This window comes from Capsella rubella, unplaced genomic scaffold (genome assembly GCF_000375325.1).
Source record: "Capsella rubella cultivar Monte Gargano unplaced genomic scaffold, Caprub1_0 scaffold_8, whole genome shotgun sequence".
NCBI lineage: Eukaryota > Viridiplantae > Streptophyta > Magnoliopsida > Brassicales > Brassicaceae > Capsella > Capsella rubella.
Window position 1 is genome coordinate 2,240,878 of NW_006238916.1, and position 17,134 is coordinate 2,258,011.

The window sequence follows — 17,134 nt, forward strand, 5'->3', positions numbered from 1 at the left end:
AAAAGTCACTACACAACACGTGTCTCTCAATCACCAAGTCCACCAAACAAAGATAGAACACACTCCAACACTTTACTTTTGTCTTAAATCATTGAATCTCAAGAAAAGAAAAAAAAACATGACAGAGAAAACTGAAACAACCGATCTCACGAGTGGAGTGAAAGGACTCGTCGACGCCGAAATAACCAAAGTTCCACGAATCTTTCATTTCCCTTCTTCAACGGTATCAAACAATAGACCTGATTATGATATCTCCGGCTTAAACCTCACCGTCCCAATCATCGACCTCGGAGAAGTCAACAACTATGAACCATCAGCGAGAAACGTCGTCGTTTCGGAGATCAAAGACGCGATTGAGAAGTGGGGATTTTTCCAAGTGATCAACCATGGTGTTCCTTTAACTGTTCTTGAAGATATCAAAGAAGGAGTTCGAAAGTTTCACGAAGATGATCCAAAGGTTAAGAATCAGTATCTTCCTAACGGATTCAAGAAGAGCTTTGTTTATAATAATCATTTCGATCTCTATCGTTCTGCTCCTATGAATTGGAAAGACTCTTTCACTTGTTTCTTAGCTCCAGATCCTCTAAATCCAGAGGAGATTCCACTAGCTTGCAGGTTAAATTTTTTGATTAGCTACTTCAAACATTTTTCTTTATAATAGTATAATATATGATGATTTTTAATTAGGAGTGTTGTGATTGAATACACGAAGCATGTAATGGAATTGGGAGATTTGCTCTTCCAACTTCTCTCAGAAGCTTTAGGTTTGGACTCTGAGTTCTTAAAGAGGATGGATTGTCTTAAGGGTTTGTTCATGCTTTGCCATTACTACCCACCTTGTCCGCAACCTGACCTAACTTTGGGCATAAGTCAACATACCGATAGCTCTTTTCTCACGCTTCTTCTTCAAAACCAAATAGGTGGCCTTCAAGTTCTCCATCAAGATTATTGGGTTGATGTCCCTCCTGTTCCTGGAGCTCTTGTCGTCAACATTGGTGATTTCATGCAGGCAAGTCCAGTTTAACTGGAAAAAAGCAGTCTTTACAGATATGTATTTGAGACATTTTTGTTTTGCAGCTGATAACGAACGAAAAGTTCTTGAGTGTGAGACATAGGGTACGAGCGAACAGAGATGGACCGCGGATTTCTATTGCGTGTTTCTTTAGCTCAAGTCTGTCTCCAAATTCCACGGTTTATGGACCGATGAAAGAGTTGTTGTCTGATGAAAACCCTCCAAAGTACAAAGATATCACCATACCAGAGTACACGGCAGGATACCTTGCGAATCTCTTTGATTATAAGCCATATTTGTCTAACTTTAGGATATGAAGAGAAGACTTGTCCTCCGACTTAGTGTGAAAGATTGATATTTGTGTCTTATGCATTGTGTGTCCAGAACGATTACAATAAGCTTGTATTATCAGGAGGACCATTGTAATATCCAACATTCACATTCAGATTAGTATCCGTAGAAACACCATAATAGCTAGTAGTAACAGCTTAAGAAGGACCAAGATTCTGAAAACCCACATTCCCAAGCTTAGTAGTTACTATTAAGGCAGTGAGGTCTCAAAGATCGAAGAGGAAGCAACTAACCTTGTCGCAGTGTTGTGAAGGATATGAGAAACACTTAAGATTTTTATAAGAATTAATGACTCTCTTACAACCATATTTATAGAATGATGTCTTAGGCTGCAAGTAATGTTGAAGCTTATCCAACAAAGGAAGCTCCAATCTTGTGACTAAGGCTGAGAATCCGAGGTGATAGCTCAAAGAATCAAACAGTCTAAGGTGAGGCTCAAAGAAGAAAGCTCACCCGAAAGAGGGAGCTAAACGCCGGTTGAAGTGAATCGACAGAAGGCGAGGAAGAAGAAGCGATGGGATTCAAAATCCCTATATTTGAAATTGGGAGTTTCAATCAAGAATCTAAGAAGGAGTGTTGGAATTGGTTCCTTAATCGAACATGCAACAAGCCAACAACGAGAAGAGATCAGTGGGCAATCAAAGAAGAGATTCAAGTGAAGATGAAGAAGTTGTCGTGATGAACGTCAAACGACAGAGAAGAAGAGGACCAAAGGAAGTTGGGCTTGTGTTTTGTAATAATTAATTACTTTAATCGAATTAAGACAATGACATCACTTGTGTAATAGTAACTATAAGAGCTCTGTTTCGACTTCATAAGTATAAAGAGCTAGAGGAAAGCTGTTTAACTCATCACGATCATTGTGATTCTCCACATATCTTTAGTACTTATAGTAAAAAAAAAAGTATCTAGGCAAAGAGCAAATAGACTTTTCACTGTTTACTATTTACAAACACCTTAGCAAGTAGTCATCACATTTCATAACATAGGAAGAAACAAATTAATTTATTCAATGAGACCAAAAAAAAAAAAAAAAAAGAGTATTCGAAAGACCTAAACTAGGCTTTGAAAGATGTGTTTGCTCATTATATTATCCTCTTGCTTGGTTCGCGTTATACATACAACAAGTCTCAACATGTTTAGGTCATATCGACGTTTTCTAGAATGGTTTTTCGCCTCCCGGATTTTGTTTGAGTTGCATTGAACTTGGAACATAAGGGCACAACAAATGTAAAGATCAGTACAAATGTAGGCACATCCGCACATGGCACAACCAAGTGACTCGTATAGTTTATTTATTTGACAGAAGTATTAAACCTTTGTTATAGTTTAAAAGAGTTACTATTAACTCACAAATGGGGATGTAGCTCAGATGGTAGAGCGCTCGCTTAGCATGCGAGAGGTACGGGGATCGATACCCCGCATCTCCATTTCTTTTGTTTCTTTTCTTGTCGATCGGTTATCTCCAAAAGTCAATTTTAATCCTTTGAATTCTATGCACAAATTACACAACACGTCGCTCTCAAACAAAGACACTTATCTTTACTTCTGTCTTAAATCATTGAATCTTCCTATCGACCAAAAAAAAAAAAAAATCATGGCAGACGAAACATACCTCACGAGTGGTGTAAAAGGACTCGTCGACGGCGATATAACCGAAGTTCCTCAAATCTTCCATGTCCCTTCTTCAATCTTATCTAACAACAGACCTGATGATACCTCCGGCTTAAACCTCACCGTCCCAATCATCGACCTCGGAGAAGTCAACAACGATGACAAATCAGCGAGAAACGTCGTCGTTTCAAAGATCAAAGACGCAGCTGAGAAGTGGGGATTTTTCCAAGTGATCAACCATGGTGTTCCTTTAACTGTTCTTGAAGATATCAAAGAAGGGGTGCGAAAGTTTCATGAAGAAGATCCAAAAGTGAAGAACCAGTATCTTGCTACGGACATAAACAAGAGATTTGTTTATAACAATAATTACGATATACATCAGTTGCATTGGAGAGACTCTTTCACTTGTTACATATCTCCAGATCCTCCAAATCCTGATGAGATTCCAGTAGCGTGCAGGTATATATCTATTGTGAATCTTGTGATTAGTTTACTTCAACTGATTCCACTAAATTTGATTTGAAGTGAAAAAAAGATCTATTAATTAGTAAAATATATGATGATTTTAATTAGGGGTGCTGTGATTGAATACTCGAAGCATGTAATGGAATTGGGAGATTTGCTTTTCCAACTTCTCTCTGAAGCTTTAGGTTTGGACTCTGAGGTCTTGATGAGAATGGATTGTCTTAAGGGTTTGTTCATGCTCTGCCATTACTATCCACCTTGCCCTCAACCTGACCTAACTTTGGGCATAAGTAAACACACCGATAACTCTTTCCTCACGCTTCTTCTTCAAGACCAAGTCGGTGGTCTTCAAGTTCTCCATCAAGATTATTGGGTCGATGTACCTCCTGTTCCTGGAGCACTTGTTGTCAACATTGGTGATTTCATGCAGGCAAGTCTAGTTGATGCATTCTTGTAACTCAAAAAAACAGTCTTTACTTATACATTTGAGACATTTTTTGTTTTGCAGCTAATAACAAACGATAAGTTCTTGAGTCTGGAGCATAGAGTACGAGTGAATAGAGATAAACCGCGGATTTCTATTGCGTGTTTCTTTAGCTCAAGTCTTTCTCCAAATTCGACGGTTTATGGACCGATAAAAGAGCTTTTGTCCGATGAAAACCCTCCAAAGTACAAAGACATCACCATACCGGAGTACACAGCAGGATACCTTGCTAACCTGTTTGATGGGGAGTCATATTTGTCTAATTTCAGGATATGAAGAGAAGACTTGTCCGACTTAGTTAGTGAATATATGATGGATATTTGTGTGTTATGCATATGTTAAGCTACTATGTTCCACTCCTCATGGGGATTCAAAACTATTTTAGTTAAAATCCTAAAGTATATCCTAATGGGTTGCAATAAGCAAGAAGAACTTTTTAAAAATCGGAAATAGAAAAATTATTGTTTGTTAAAATCCTAATGGCTAACAAAATATATATATATAAACTACTATAAATACTTCTCATTCACATCAAGAATGAACTCAAGGCTTTGGTGTCGACAAAAGGAGTAAAAGGACTCGTAGATGCCGAAATAATCGAAGTTCCTCAAATCTTCCATGTCCCTTCTTCTACTATACCTAACAACAAACATGAGATGGTGATTTCTGGAGTCATTTTCGTCAACTCTGGTAAGCAATCCTAGTTGAAGAATTTTTCAAAACTCTATAAAGAGTCTTCTATAATAAGTTATAAACATTTCTTGTTTTGGAGCATAGGATACGAGCGAACAGAGATGGACTAAAAACTACTGTATTAACTTCCAAGGCAATGTACCTAAAGAAGAAAGGATCAAACCTATAGGTTTCTCTGATTGTGATAAGATAAGGTTTCTCTTTTCAAATTTCATTAGCTTCGTTTTTGAGCTCATCTACCCTCTTCAGAGGCTCCGTGACTTCCATTAACTCTATGCCGCGCATGATCTAATGTATACTTTCAGATCTTATAACGCCATTTTCTTAATAAGCTTCGGGATCACTTTCATTAAGGTGTGTAGCATATATTGGGTTGCTCAGCTTCAAATAAGTTCTGTTTTGCAAGATCACATAATAGTACTTCCCACACATAATGCTAATGCAAGAAGATCATGTAAGAATGGGATATCATGACCATTGTTGACCTCATCAGACGCTTAAGAGAATAAAACAGATACATGTGTGTACTTTTACATTCAAGGTAACTTACTGAACAGAACGATTCACATTTGATTTATTTATTTACTTCCACTTTATGCCTTCACAAAGCAATGATGATCAAAGTCTATTAGCAGATTGGGATAAAGAGATATACGTACAAGGTTCTTCCTTCAAACTACATGAGCTTCATTTCTGAGCTTCTCAATCAACTCATCTACTGAAGAAACCATAACCCCCGATTTCCTCTTTGGAGGCTCCGTGACTTCCAAGATCTCTATGTCAGATTTAATGTCAACCTTCAGGTCTTGCACCGTCATTTTCTTTATAGGCTTTGATTTCGCTTTCATTATGTTAGGAAGTGATGCATATCTTGGTTGGTTCAGCCTCAAATCAGTTCTGCATTGTTAACATCAAAAGCTGTCAAATTCTCAACGAGAGTTGTTGCACCTTTCTACTAAAACTAAATGCTAGTTTGCTTGATAATTTGTGAGATCACACAACGAATTCCACATAGAATGCAGTTAAGATGAACCAATCCGATTAACTGAAACATTTACAGGTTAGGTTAGCTGATGCATTATACATTTAAACCTCAACTCGGGAGAGATCATGACATCACACAATCATGTAAGAATCTAGAACTTACGTAATTACGGCTGGTAAGTCAACACAAAGGGTTTCAAGACCTCCATCTACTTCTCTATCTACAGTTGCAACATGTTTCTCTTTATCCAACACAACCTACTAAACAACAATGAGTAGCACATAAAAAAATCATAACTCGGAGAGCATACATAAAAGATAACATATGATCTGAAAGCTTTCAAAGGCACTACTCATTACCTTCGATGCAAAGGTTGCTTGTGGCCAACCAAGCAAAGCTGCAACCATTTGTCCTGTTTGATTACAGTCATCATCTATTGCCTGCAGAAAAGGTATATGTCAACAAAATTTACCTCAAACTTCATACAAACATTTTAAAAGCATGTTAGATAGTTTTCAAGAATTTACAAAGGTCAATGTTCATCATCTTAACCAATTCACAACTCAAGTAATATGTTATAAGCATAAATGATGAGTCAAATACGAATCTTTTGCCTTCTGTAAACTGAAAAATCTCAACTTTAGCTAAGATTCAGTTCACTATCCAATCAAATTAGAGACCAAAGTTCAAAACTTGTCAAGCAAATCAGTTAAGCAATAAACTTTACATCAAACTTCATCCGAATATTAAGCAAGTCCAACATCTTTGAAAGCATTTTAGATAGTTTTCAAGAATTCACAAAGATCAATGTTCATCATCTTAACCGATTCACAACTCAAGAAAGATCAACTATTATAACCATAAATGATGAGTCAAATACGAATCTTTTTCCCTTCTAAACCCTGAAAGACCTCAACTTTAGCTAATAAAAGCTGTTCTCCCTCGCTTTGTGCTTATCCCAACAAGATTCAGCTCATTACATCCAAATTCGTGACCAAAGACCAAAACTTGTAAATCAAATCAGAGCCAGAAAGTACCTGTTTTCCTAGAAAAATCAATTCAGGATTCTCAACTTCAGCAATACTCTTCAAGATCTTAGCAATCGTCAAAGGTAGGAAACTAGAACTAGTCTCAACATGGATACCTCGATCCGCACCCATAGCTAAACCAGTACGAAGCGTATCAACACACTGTGAAGGTCCAATACTCACTGCAACGACCTCTTTAGCAAAACCCGCTTCTTTGATTCGAAGCGCTTCCTCAAGCGCGATCTCACAGAAGGGATTCATCGACATCTTCACATTTTGAGTATCTACACCAGTCTGATGATTACAACGATAAAGGAATCAACTTTACCGGTGATTCAACGGATACGAAGAGATTCAGAGATGGGTTTTGAGAATACCTTATCGGGTTTGACACGGATCTTGACGGCGTAGTCGACGACACGCTTAACGGCGACGAGTATCTTCATCGTCCGGTGACAGCAAAAAATGAAGCAGAAGCAAATTTTGATTTTTGGATCTAAGGATTATTCGGGTTTCTTTTCCGGTTAAATCCGGTTTAGGCCGAAAAATATAAAGATTTGATTATTGTATGGGTGGGGTAATTGGAAGAGATCCATATATGGCCATATGGGTGACCTATAATGGGCCTTAATTGGCTAGAATCAATTATTTAACCAACAAGATTATGTTAAAGAATAAACTTAAGAATGTTTAAATGATGTGACATAGGTTTATTATAAAATGGATTTATCATTTTAATAAAGAGGGGGTATTTTGTTTTTGAGAAATTGCCTCCAATACTACATTTTATGCTTCTTTTTTTTTTCCCAAAAATACCACAATTTGTTTTTTTTCTAAAAATACCACAATTTGTTTTTTTTTTCAAAAAATACCACATTTTGTTTTTTTTTCAAAAATACCACAAAAAATATTTTTCTAATATACCATAAACATAAAAAAATGATTTTTGAAGGTGATGTTTTTTTAATGTTTGGGTCAACTAGTTATATTTAGAGTATTTTTATAGGTGGGGCTTAATTTTTAGAATTTAGAAATCAATTTTTAATATAAAAAATATAGATTAAGTTTTATGGTATTTATGAAAGAAAATAAAATTTAATGGTACTTTTGAAAAATAAAACTTATCATGGTAGTTTTGGAAAATAATATACATTTCAGTGTTATTTATAAAAAATTTCATTTGTTTTTTTTTCTTTAACACCAAAAACTTAATACTGAAAAATCTAATTGTTTCGAAAATATTAATTAATCATATGTCTAATAGTGATTGGGCATATAAAAACTTACGGCTTTCACTTGATTTATCATATTTTTTTCTAGGTTTCAAAGAAGTCTCATAATTAGAACGATGACGGAAGCTACCCCGGTGATACAGACCGCTACGCCGGACGAGGCCGCTTCTAGAACATGGGTCTTTTGGGACATCAAAAGTTTCCCACTTCCTCATGGCTTTGATCCACGTCGGGTCCATCAATGCATCAAACGCTTCCTGAACAATTATGGCTACAATGGTCCTCTCACCATCTACGCCTTTGGTATAGTAACAGACCTCCATGAAGACATCCTTCGAGCTCTCTCTTCCACTGGAATCATTCTTTATTACGATCCTTACGGTTACTATATAGTATATCTTCTCATCCAAATATCTTCCTTCTGCTGATAACTCAATTGGTAAAGATTTTTGGCAAAAGCTTAGAGGTCGCCGGTTCGCTTGGGACAAAACCATATACCATCAAAACCTCTTACCAAAATTTAGTGTTATCTGTTTCATCAAAACCTCTTACCAAAATTTTCCCTTTCTCACTTGTGTAGAAGCCTACCCGGGAGGAGGCTGCGGCTGTAACATTGGTCTTTTGGGACATCAATATGTTTCCGGTTCCCTCGAGCTTCAACCATTGAACGGTTTTTAGAGCTACATGGCTACTTTGGTCATCTCATCATCAACGCCGTTGGCACACTAACAGATGTCCCTTCTTACATCCTTGAAGGACTCTCTTCCACTGGAATCAATCTTTATCACTCCCCCAATGGTTAGTATATATCTTCTCATCCTCATGCCTTTTTATGGTAATAGATGATGAATACACACAGTCTCAAGTCTTTAGTTTTGTCCTGATAAACAGGTAACTCAGACATCATGTTTCTTATGTCTCAGTGGATTACTAAGAAACAACCCCTAGCTAATATTTTGGGCATATGTGATCCGAGAGGCTTCCCTTTACCTTTAACTGGATACAACATTTTCAGGCCGTTTCCCTATAATTACCTTGAAGAAGACGCCTTCCTTTGGGAAAGCTATCTTCTGGCAGGTGTGTGTGTTTTGTCCTCTCTCTCACCGTGTTTTCGAAATAACCAACAGTTCTGTTCTTGAACTATCTACTTTTATTTCTCCGACAGTGTCAATGACAATTAAGGAGGATATGTTCAGTGAAACGAGTGAAACTTCCAGGTGGTTTTGCTTAACATGTAACCAAAGGAGTAAAGGCTTTGAAAGTTTCACCAGGCATCTCTCTGGTCGAAAGCATTCTTCTAAGAAACGGAGGACGTGAAGAACAAGAGATGCATATTCTTGAAATCAAGACAGATGCGACCTAGTCCTAGACCTAGCCTACACCGACAAGCAATGAAGCAACTCAAACAATAGTAAATATATTTTCTTGCGATAAAGTTTGAACCTTCCTCTAAACTGGTTTATTCTGTGTGAACCCTACTCGCACACCTCATTGAAGTTTTTTTTTTTTTTTCTTTGGTTCAAAATAAAGTTTTGTGAGTTTTTTCAAACTTATAAAGTCCAATAATTTCTGTTCTGTCATACATACAACTCAAACCTTTTTTGACTTCTAAATCTAGACACACCTATATGTCTTGCCTACCTCACCGACCAAATAATAAAAAATCTCTAATCTCAAAAATACTGAAAATATAAAATAATAAAAAAACAAATGTAGAAAGAAACAAAGAAAATAAAAACAAATAAGCAAAGCCGTCCATTACGGTTCAAAATAAAGAGGCAATATAGACGAACTTCTAGAACGCCTACTGCTCCCAAACGAGAAGAAAGATCTCTTCACTTTGTTGTTACTAACATTGCTACTACTGCTACATCCTCCTCCGTCTCCGGCCACCGGAACTTCCCGGTTCTTCCGAATCGCCTCTTGAACCGACAGGTAAAGTTGTCGATCGGCTGATGAATCCATTGACATTGATCTTCTAATGGGCTGAATACTACCAAACTGATCATCTATTCCTCTTCTTGTGTCGATACACTCGTCTCCCATACTTGTCATCTTCTGAAGCTTTCGGAATTTTCTCGGAAGCCCTCCGCGGTCAAGCTTCTTCGGAGATGGACTGATCTGATTTTGTGCTTCTTCGGTCAGTAGGTGACCTGAGTTTGACCTTTCTTGTTCCATAAGTAACCTTCTGTTTCTTGGACTATCTCTGTTACTAGCAATGCTATTTCCCATCTCAATGATCACATACTCGTTCTCACCACCTCTTAAGACGATCGGGTTCTCGGGAGAAGTGCTCGGCGCAGAAACCCGATCGGGTGGGAAACTTGTGTCAGAAGAAACCCTAGCTCTACACAAAGGGCAATTGGCATAGTTCTGAAGCCAAACATCGATACAATCGATATGAAACAAATGAGAACAATTTGGTATAATCCTCAACTTCTCCTCATCTTGAAACTCATTCAAACAAACAGAGCATTCTTGACAACTCTTCTCTTCTTCTTCCCCTCTAAAAACGCCGTCGTTTTGGTCATCTCTCTTCTTGAATTTAAAGATTGGGATTGCTCTAATGACAGATTCATCAAGACCGCGGTTTCTCAACTCCGGAGAGTAAACCATCAAAGGATCTTGGTTGTTGTGTCGCCGTCGAGACAAAGAGAACCGTCGAAGAATGTCGATTCTGTGCCAATTCAGACAACATTTGATAACGAAAACATAATAGCTTACAAGTAAGAATGCTGTGGCCAAGATTCCGATCACCGCAACGGCTAAGATCGGGAAACTTGTCCCTGTCGAACTCGCACGGTGAAATATAGGTGGCGGTGGTGGTGGCGGCGGTGAAAAGCTTAGATCCCGGAGGAGGTTGTGACGGCTTGATAGATCCATTTGACTTAACTATATGAACAAGCTCATCCTCTAATGGAGAATGAAAGAGTTAACAACTCTGAAAGATCTTGAAGAATCAAGAAAGAGAGAAAGAGAGAGAGAGAGAGAGATTGGTTGAGAGAAGGAAACAGAGATGGAGTAAAATGAAAGTTCGGTGAGATTTCTCATTTCTTGGCTCTTTATATTTGAGTATATTAATATATATTTTCTTGATCGGTGTGACTCGTTTACTGTAAGTTTTATATTTATTTTAAATAAAAATCTAAATTGTTATTTAATTTTAATAGTGAATTTGATTGGTTGGGAAAATTTAAGATTTGTTTGTTTGTTTGTTTATGTACTAGTGGTGGGGGACTTTTTTTATTTAAGATAAATTAAAAACCTGACATATATTCGCAATTAACTATGAATTTTATAATTTTGTTTGCATTAATTGTGATGATTATTATATCATTTTGATATGCATATTGGTATTGGAGTGGTGTTGCTTTTGATAATTATTTATAATTTGTTTTGATTTTGATATTGTGATAGTGAAAGTTTGTCTAAGTAGATAGAATTGTAATGATGTTATAATATATTTTACTTAAGCATACCATTAGCAAAAGGAAAATTATGGATAAAGACCATTTAGGAATATGATTAATCGATGTATTTTTTATTTATGAATATGATTTATGATCTAACCATGATTGTCGGTAGCTTTTATTTATAATTACTTTTAGACTGTTGTAGTAATGAGGTTCTTGATTATATAATCCTTTAAGTTTAAGATGAATCCCACATACACACCGTATATGATTTTGCAATATCAATATATATATATATATATATATATATATATATATATATTAATAGATTAAGTGTATAGGTCTTTTCCATAATTAAGTAAATTTAAACCTTACAGAAAAAATTAAGTAATTTTAATTGTAATGTTTATGTTTAAGCCCCTAGAATTGTTTTAACCATCTCCAATGATTACAATCTCATTAGAGATTTTAAACGTTCTTTAACATAAATTTTGTTTTTCTCAAATCTAAGAATCTATATAAGAGTTCTTAAATTTTTTTACCTCCGATGGTTAGACCATCTTTAATGGTAATATCTTCTTATCTTAAATACATAATTAAATTAAATGGGAAATGTGTTTTATTACTAAGAAAGTCTCTTAACTGTACCTATGTTAGTAATTAGTTATATCATTTTATATATTTATATATTTATCATTTTATTATTGCATATGTTAGTCTTTTCTTATTATTTATTGAAATATAAAGTTCAAATCATCACTTCACATAAAACAAAACTTTTTTTAACTAAAACATCTCTTAAAAGGAACCGGAAAAATACTAATTTTAACCCATACGATTTAAGTTTCTTGCATCCAAAAAATAAAATAAAACAATCTTAAATGGTGAGAGTGGTTAGTTGTGTTTTATTTCAACATCATGAGAATAATTAACCATCCAATTCTAGTTTGAAATAAGAACTGTAAAATAGGTAAACTAGTAAAATTAAACGTTTAATGTGACAAAGATGGTTTGGAGAGATTTCTTTTTAAATTATAGTTTTTGGCTTTTGGATTATCGATTTGGTTTACGGTTTTTAGTTTTTGTGTTAAAATATTTTTAATACTAAAAATAGAAAAGAAAAATTTATTCATGTTAACAAAAATGAAAAACTGATAAAAATGAATTTTAAATTTTCTGTGCAAATTATCAAAGACCAGCAAAATCTAGATTTCCTACTTTTTAGGAAAATCAATTTTCTCATAATCTTGATTGAACATAAAATAGCTTTTTGTAAAAGCTAAAACCAAAATCAACAATCATTCGAGGTCTTAGTAGAGTAACAAAATTCTAACGAGATAAAAGATGGTTTGAAAAGATTTAGTAGAGTAACACTAGGATTTTTAGAAAAATCTTATAAAATAAATTTGAGGCGTAGATTAATGATTGGAAACATTTAAAAATAAAAAGGTTCTATAGAGTAGGACTTTTATAACACGTCCATTTCCAGTCAAACATAGAATAATCATTGCTAATTACAGATTTAATAAAATAAGAAAATACAAAAAGTAAACTTAGCCCACATGCATTCCACAATACATATGTACATATATTCACATAATAGCTTATATATATTTCATATTTAAAACTGCGTAGTTAAGCAAATGAGAATGCAATTTTGTAAAAGTCAACACTGATCACCTAATTTTTAATTTAAAACGGCTTTATCCGTTCAAACATACATAACTATTTGGTACACACACATAATGATATACTTACTCAAGACCCAAAGCAAATTTAGCTAATCAATCATAAATTATGAATTCAGCAATTTTTGGTATCTATATCAAAGTTGAGTTGAGATGTCATGCAACCAATAACAAGAACATTAATATTTTGAGATATCTTACAACCAAAGAACTCTAATATATGGTTGAATGATATCTCAACTCCATTGAAACCTTGATGTAACCAAGACAACTCTCTCTACCGCAACCTAAAAAATGACATTCTTGAAAACCCAATGATCAAAATGACAAAGTAATATGTAGTTTATTGCTTTGTACTCGTTCAATTACAACTATGACTCCAAAAGGTAACCATACCGCACTACAAAACCGTACCGCAACAGTACCGTAACAGTGTCAAAATATATGCATATACATATATATTTATGTATTTTCGTTATTATTTGAACTGTATCGCACTTCTCCCGATGTAAAAAACGCCGTTACCATTCGAAGCCTATATATAGTATTATAGTGTATTTTTGGGGTTAAAGTTTCTGATTTAGGGTTAAAAGTTACTAATAATTGAGTTACAAAATTATTATGTTTGGAGGTTAAATCATTTGTTGTATATGTCACATAATAATCTAAACATTGGATACTATAACTTTTAAGAAACAAACATTATAGAAATTATTTTTTCTTTCGTTCAAATAATTACTGCAATGATGGAACGATGTGAAAACCATCCAAGTAACTTTCATGGTGGGGTTAGAAAAGAGAAGACTACAAAATTGTCTAATTCTTAAGAGAAGAAAAAACTCGAAGAAAAGTCAAAAATCATACGTACAAATCCAAAAATATTCATTTCCCTTTTTTTGATTTCACCTTATTTTCTATTAAATTCACCACAAAAAAAAAGCAAAATAATAATAATAAATAATAATGAAATAGAATATGGACCGACACTGTTTCCATAGCCAATCGTGTGTGTATGTTGACGAGTTTGACACATAATAGTGCCGCGATTTATGTAATTATATTTATATTTATAAATTATTTTCACATATAAAATTGAAAAAAAAAATTGATGCCCTACCACTACTTTTAAAAAATGAAATGTCACAGAAATTAAAAGTTTTAAACTTTTGATTATATAAATAAGTAATTTGGCATCAGAATCTTGGATTTGTTCGTTTCACACTAGTCAAGAATTGTCAAATATATCATTTAAGGAAATCCAAATACTAGTCTGATTATTTCTGGTATTAGTCGGAAAACATGACTATCTCTTATATTAGTTAGAAAACACTCTAAATTCAAGACATAATAAGTATTTTAATTTGGTGTATTTCAACTTCGAATGACCAACTCCGCCAATAAAAGTGTATAAAAAAATTTTGAAGCTGGAGTTTTTAAAATAATGAAAATGTTTCTTTATTTCTATAATTGTGCATGACTCCTTCACATAAGCACTTGCGCAGAAGAAGGTTCTCCAATAAGTAGGGTAAGCTGTTTCAACTATATTTGGAATTATAAACTAAGAAATTTCTGCAAACTTATATAGCTACTGTCAGAGAATACGTAATAAATTACTTACACATGGATCATAAAATGAATTTTTCATTTTGAGTGGGTTTAAGATTTAGCAAATTTTTATTATCTTCGTTATTTTTTTGTTATTATTCCGGACATGGGAAAATAAAAGTTCTAATTGAGCAAATGAGCAAGGACAAAACTTAGTTGAGATTTCAAACTGAATCAATAAGTCTTTTGACTTTAACTACATTTCACTTTAGCTACAAAATTGACTTTGACTTGGATACTTTTATACACATTCATGATTCAACGACTTACTTATACACGTTTCGTTTGGTGTTTATTATACGTCATGTGTAGGGATGTTATTATGGACAGTTGTCCGTTGGACATAAATGAGCCTTCACAAAATTTTGAGCCCGTTTAATGTCCGTGTCCGTTATAAAATTTATCGGACATTAATGGACAAATCTGTTTATGTCCGTTTAATAAATGGGTTTTAACAAAATTAGATGGACATTCCATTGGTGTGGATATATAGGATCAGCTTCACGTGATCATTGGTGTGGCTGGTCACTTGAGTCCAGATCAATATACACATGAAAATATCGCAGGTAAGTTGTTACATTAATCTTATTAAATAAGATTGGGATTAGTATATAAGTATAAAAATCTAAAACTCTAAGCTGGTCAACTAGTAACATGTGTCGTCACGTGATGAGAAAGTGAGAGAAGATCATCTCTTGATTACTCTTTCTAATTTGTCTATTGCAGTTTTGTTTTGTACATTACTCTTACACAAGTTTTAAATATTATTTCGACTTATTAAATTGAATGTATTAATGTATTGATAAAGGGTATAATTATAATCTAAATATATTTACTATGTTTAACTTCTAAGTGACACTTAAGCATATGTAATATCTCTCTATTAATTTTAAATAGGAAAGGGAAACTATAATGCAGGGACACAAATAAAAGAAAAATTAAATATCTAATGCCCATAAAATTTTATTTAGCTCATATTTTTACAGACTTTTTTCTCCCTATAGCTATGTAGTTCACATTTCTCTCTCATAATTTTTCTAACTCTTCTTTCTCTCTCTCGTTCTATCCCCATCTTTCTCTCTCTTTCTACCCATCATCCAATATCTCTCTTTAAAAATAATGTTGTAAAAGTCATCTAAAGAATTAAGTAGACTGATCAGAGAATGTGTTGTGTTTTTCTTAAGTCTAACAAAAGCATATTCCATATTGTCTCAAATAAGAAAAAAACTAAAACAAAATCCATTAAAAATGTAAGAGACAAATATTTAAATTGTTCTCATTCTCTGTATCTTAAGAAAATCTATTCCTTGTAACGGTAAATCAACCGCCGTTATTACAAACTCCGTTCCGTTTGGTCCACCGCGTTAACCTCTTCCTCCACCACAAGCTTCCCATTCCTCGCCACAAGTTTCGTCTTCGGCGGCGGCTTCGACGGATCTCTCACCACGATCTCTACACTTTCCGCTCTATTCTCGTTACATATCTCTCCTCTTCTCCCTCTCTCCTACTCTTCGATTAAGTTCTGTAGTCTCCCGACCACGGCGGTGGACAGATAAGAAGAGGAGGAAGAAGAAGAAAACGAAGAAGAAGAGAGGGACATAGACAAAGGTTCGTGGAGGAAGAGGTGTTGTGAGCATATTATCTAATACAATGTTTTTGACTGGATAGTATAATATTATCTAATACAAATATTGTTATCTCGATACAAATTTAACATAATTTTAGTAGCTATTGATTAATGTCTAATTATATTGTTTTCAGTCTGATCGGTTATAATATCAACTATAACATATATGGTTATTTATTTGGTTAACTATGTAAATCATATCTTACTGGTATACGTTATAAGTTATTTGATAAATTCATAGTTATCTAGTTAAATTATTTATAGTTAAATATATGTTACCGCTATAAATTATAAGTTATTCGATAAACTCATAATTATCTAGTTAAATTAATTATTATATGACTGATATCAACTAACATATATATATTTACGTACTTGTATAAAATATTGATATTACCGGTTTATATAAATACTCAATTTAACGGATAATATGTAACTTACCGCGATAACATATTATTTAACATGTTTTAAAAAAAGTTATCGAATGCTTTTAATCACTGATAAACAGTGTTATCGAATTCATGGAAATATGTATCGGTTTGAGTTTATAAAACAGTGGTTAGGCTTTTGATTTTATAAACAAACAAAAATGTATTTTTGTTTGTGTTTATAGAATAGTGGTTAGAGTTTAGATTTTGTAATTAAACGAAATTATATTTTGGTTTGGGTTGACAAAATAGTGGTTAGGGTTTAGTTTTTGTAATTAAATGAAATTATATTTTCGTTTGGGTTGAAAAAATAGTGGTTAAGGTTTAGATTTTGTAATTAAATGAAATTATATTTTCGTTTGGGTTGAAAAAATAGTGGTTAAGGTTTAGATTTTGTAATTAAATGAAATTATATTTCAGTTTGGATTGACAAAATATTGGTTAGGTTTTAGATTTTGTAATTAAATGAAATTATATTTTGGTTTGGATTGATAAAATAGTGGTTAGGA

The 17,134-nt window shown here is 33.9% G+C and overlaps 5 protein-coding genes and 1 non-coding gene across 6 annotated transcripts; 4 read left to right on the top strand and 2 right to left on the bottom strand.

Moving 5' to 3' along the window:
- Positions 1–114: 114 nt before the first annotated feature.
- Positions 115–1,455, top strand: LOC17877181 (1-aminocyclopropane-1-carboxylate oxidase homolog 10). The gene is made up of 3 exons (XM_006279729.2): positions 115–615; positions 688–1,009; positions 1,078–1,455. The coding sequence occupies exons 1-3, from the start codon at positions 119–121 to the stop codon at positions 1,327–1,329; spliced, it is 1,071 nt and encodes a 356-aa protein (XP_006279791.1). The 5' UTR covers positions 115–118; the 3' UTR covers positions 1,330–1,455.
- Positions 1,456–2,720: 1,265 nt separating this feature from the next.
- Positions 2,721–2,793, top strand: TRNAA-AGC. The gene has a single exon. It is a non-coding gene; the product is annotated as a tRNA-Ala (tRNA).
- A 149-nt stretch (positions 2,794–2,942) lies between these two features.
- On the top strand, positions 2,943–4,369 carry LOC17874745 (1-aminocyclopropane-1-carboxylate oxidase homolog 10). The gene is made up of 3 exons (XM_006280667.2): positions 2,943–3,436; positions 3,551–3,872; positions 3,951–4,369. Exons 1-3 carry the CDS (start codon positions 2,961–2,963, stop codon positions 4,200–4,202), a joined length of 1,050 nt encoding a protein of 349 aa, XP_006280729.1. The 5' UTR covers positions 2,943–2,960; the 3' UTR covers positions 4,203–4,369.
- A 703-nt stretch (positions 4,370–5,072) lies between these two features.
- LOC17875557 (electron transfer flavoprotein subunit beta, mitochondrial) lies at positions 5,073–7,118 on the bottom strand. The gene is made up of 5 exons (XM_006279619.2): positions 7,010–7,118; positions 6,642–6,926; positions 5,964–6,044; positions 5,767–5,861; positions 5,073–5,516 (listed from the first exon to the last, which is right to left on the bottom strand). Exons 1-5 carry the CDS (start codon positions 7,076–7,078, stop codon positions 5,291–5,293), a joined length of 756 nt encoding a protein of 251 aa, XP_006279681.1. The 5' UTR covers positions 7,079–7,118; the 3' UTR covers positions 5,073–5,290.
- Positions 7,119–7,980: 862 nt separating this feature from the next.
- Positions 7,981–9,181, top strand: LOC17875672. Its single transcript, XM_006281838.2, has 4 exons — positions 7,981–8,245; positions 8,543–8,662; positions 8,756–8,941; positions 9,030–9,181. The coding sequence occupies exons 1-4, from the start codon at positions 7,981–7,983 to the stop codon at positions 9,179–9,181; spliced, it is 723 nt and encodes a 240-aa protein (XP_006281900.2).
- A 201-nt stretch (positions 9,182–9,382) lies between these two features.
- Positions 9,383–10,904, bottom strand: LOC17876644 (RING-H2 finger protein ATL16). The gene has a single exon (XM_006282125.2). It carries the CDS (start codon positions 10,745–10,747, stop codon positions 9,623–9,625), a length of 1,125 nt encoding a protein of 374 aa, XP_006282187.1. The 5' UTR covers positions 10,748–10,904; the 3' UTR covers positions 9,383–9,622.
- Between the last annotated feature and the right edge of the window lie 6,230 nt (positions 10,905–17,134).

Coding starts and splice junctions, on each gene's coding strand:
- LOC17875557 (XM_006279619.2), bottom strand. CDS start 7,078: ATGAAGATACTCGTCGCCGTTAAGCGTGTCGTCGACTACGCCGTCAAG. Junction 5,862..5,963: donor AAGCAACCTTTGCATCGAAG/GTAATGAGTAGT, acceptor GTTGTTTAGTAG/GTTGTGTTGGATAAAGAGAA. Junction 5,517..5,766: donor GACTTACCAGCCGTAATTAC/GTAAGTTCTAGA, acceptor TTAACAATGCAG/AACTGATTTGAGGCTGAACC.
- LOC17877181 (XM_006279729.2), top strand. CDS start 119: ATGACAGAGAAAACTGAAACAACCGATCTCACGAGTGGAGTGAAAGGA. Junction 616..687: donor GAGATTCCACTAGCTTGCAG/GTTAAATTTTTT, acceptor ATTTTTAATTAG/GAGTGTTGTGATTGAATACA. Junction 1,010..1,077: donor ACATTGGTGATTTCATGCAG/GCAAGTCCAGTT, acceptor TTTGTTTTGCAG/CTGATAACGAACGAAAAGTT.
- LOC17875672 (XM_006281838.2), top strand. CDS start 7,981: ATGACGGAAGCTACCCCGGTGATACAGACCGCTACGCCGGACGAGGCC. Junction 8,246..8,542: donor TCTTTATTACGATCCTTACG/GTTACTATATAG, acceptor AACGGTTTTTAG/AGCTACATGGCTACTTTGGT. Junction 8,663..8,755: donor TCTTTATCACTCCCCCAATG/GTTAGTATATAT, acceptor CCTGATAAACAG/GTAACTCAGACATCATGTTT.
- LOC17874745 (XM_006280667.2), top strand. CDS start 2,961: ATGGCAGACGAAACATACCTCACGAGTGGTGTAAAAGGACTCGTCGAC. Junction 3,437..3,550: donor GAGATTCCAGTAGCGTGCAG/GTATATATCTAT, acceptor GATTTTAATTAG/GGGTGCTGTGATTGAATACT. Junction 3,873..3,950: donor ACATTGGTGATTTCATGCAG/GCAAGTCTAGTT, acceptor TTTGTTTTGCAG/CTAATAACAAACGATAAGTT.
- LOC17876644 (XM_006282125.2), bottom strand. CDS start 10,747: ATGGATCTATCAAGCCGTCACAACCTCCTCCGGGATCTAAGCTTTTCA.